Source organism: Schistocerca nitens, chromosome 9 (assembly GCF_023898315.1).
Source record: "Schistocerca nitens isolate TAMUIC-IGC-003100 chromosome 9, iqSchNite1.1, whole genome shotgun sequence".
Classification (NCBI taxonomy): Eukaryota; Metazoa; Arthropoda; class Insecta; order Orthoptera; family Acrididae; genus Schistocerca; species Schistocerca nitens.
This window is the reverse complement of record NC_064622.1, coordinates 334,773,856-334,776,151: the sequence shown is the minus strand read 5'-3', so window position 1 is coordinate 334,776,151 and position 2,296 is coordinate 334,773,856. Positions and strand designations below refer to the sequence as shown.

Below are 2,296 nucleotides of genomic sequence, written 5' to 3'. Positions count from 1 at the left end.
CCACATACACTCAAAAATTATTACTTAAACACATGACATATAAATTACTACACTACAAAATAGTTGTTACAGATTTTGTACCTATTCTCAGATAATCTTCGATAAGAAATATGCAATTCTATTGTAATACATCACAAAACACACTGTAAATAAACATTTCCCTTTTTAAATGTCCGTTTTGCAACTAAATGTCCTAAATATCTTAGCAGGTTTATTCGGGTCCTGGTAGCCCTCACTCTTGACTGGACCTCACCTGGAGTGTCATTCAGTTTTCTTCGGTTCCTCCACCTCTTCCTCTATAATCAGATGAATGATTAAAATGATTCCTTGGGTCATTACTTCCCTCTTCTATATGCATTGTGTCATTCATTCGACTATCCCATCTTCTCTCATGATCTCTTGGTTCTTCACTCCTTCTCCAATCATTTCTCCATTGACGTTCACCACCATGGTTCCTGTATCTATGACTGCCACTTCTTCCTCTATAATTAGACGAATTACCAAAATGATTCCTTGGGTCATTACTTTCCCCTCGGTTTTGATCATTAGGTTGATTGTGTCCCTGTGATCGAACAGATTCCAACTGTTCCAGTATTTTCATCAAGGCCTCCCTATCTTCAATTAGGCTCCCGAATACAGTTTCTTGCATTCTCTGGCTCATTCTTCTTTTTATCGCTGATATCATTACGTCATCACTCAGGGGTTGTTCCAAGGTCTCGTTCAGTTCCCACAAATGTTCGGCAAACTCTCTCAACGTTCCTCTCCATGTGCTAAGTGACTTGCGATGGAGTAGGTCCTCAATTGCTGCACACTGATGGCTTTTGGACCAGTATTTCTTCAAGAATTCCTCTTCAAACTGATCATAATTAGTAGTCCCTTCCTTCTTCCTGACTCCCCAAGTGAAGGCCTCACCTTCCATTCTATCTATTGCAAATTGAATCTTGTCTGAGTCCTTAAGATGTGCTGGGAAAACTCCTCTTAGCCATTTCATAAATATCATTGGGTGCAACCCTCCTTTCGGTCTAAATTTCTGCCCTGTATTACTTTGGATGCACCGATTATCACTGCTCATCAATGTAACGACCTTATCTCCCCCAATGGCTAAGGTGGCATTGCTAATTCGTTTATCAATTTCTTCTGTCTTGTTCTCCAATTGCTGCACTCCCTGTTGTAACTGCTTGACTTCCATTTCAACCCTCTTGTTATCCTCTTCTCGTTGCACGGCTATAGCATTTCTCAGATTGACAGCTAGTTGATTTTGCCTATCTCCTATCCCCTTAACAGCATCGTTGCATTGTTTCTGCATCTGCGTCACCTCGGCGATTCGATGATTGCAACTTGTTTCCACTTTGTTGATTCTTTCTCCCAATTCGGCTTTCGTTTCTTCAATATCGTCTTCTATCTTTCTTGTTAACTTTCCTTCCACCTTCTCCACATCTCCCTGGACTTGGTCTATGCTCTTCTGTAGCTTCCTCTCTCTTTCGTCGATGTCCATCTTCAGTCGTTCTTGTAACTCCTGCATTTCCTTCTTCAAATTATATTCCATCTTCATTTGTGATGTTTTGATCTCTTGTAAATCTTCCTTTAGTGATTCTCTTGTTTCTTGTGAACTCTTCTCTAATGATTCTCTGAGACCGTTCTCTAATAATTTTCGGGATATTTCTTCCCTTTCTCTAGCTTCTTGTGAACTCTTCTTTATCAAGTCTACCAACATCGACCACCTATCAGCGTCCTCTGAAACTGGCTTAGCTCTCATCGTTTGTCCCGGTGTCTCAGGATAACTAGTTGAATGTGCTGATGGGCTTCCTAATGACAATCCACAATCACTGATTCCTGAATCATCTCTGTCCTCCTGTCCTGTCCCTTTCCTTTCAACTACTGCCTCACAGACTTGCTTATCTTCCGTAGACATGTTTGGTTTATTTTCAATACACAGGCAAGTAATACAAAATAACCTCTAGTAACCCAAAACACTCCTAATTACCATGAAACTAATCAAACAGCACCTGCAATCCTTTCAGTTAATCCCCAAAATGATACTACATGCATGAGTACCGAACATCACAACTCTCAAAAACCTATTAATTTCCAATAACAATTTTTTTACATACACAGTTTATGTAAAAATGTTTTAAACAAGATAATCACAACACTCACAAAATCTATAAATGTAAAATCCCCAAAAACAATTACCATTTAGTCAGTGTAGTGTGCATAAATAAGCATGCTATATTTCAGAGTGTGTTTCGCAAATTTTTCGGAAATTACCGCAATTTAGCACTTTTCCTAATGTAAA

At 39.2% G+C, this 2,296-nt stretch overlaps 1 protein-coding gene across 1 annotated transcript; it reads right to left on the bottom strand.

Moving 5' to 3' along the window:
• Positions 1–265: 265 nt before the first annotated feature.
• Positions 266–1,714, bottom strand: LOC126204223 (uncharacterized). The gene has a single exon (XM_049938620.1). The coding sequence runs from the start codon at positions 1,712–1,714 to the stop codon at positions 266–268; it is 1,449 nt and encodes a 482-aa protein (XP_049794577.1).
• Positions 1,715–2,296: the final 582 nt, after the last annotated feature.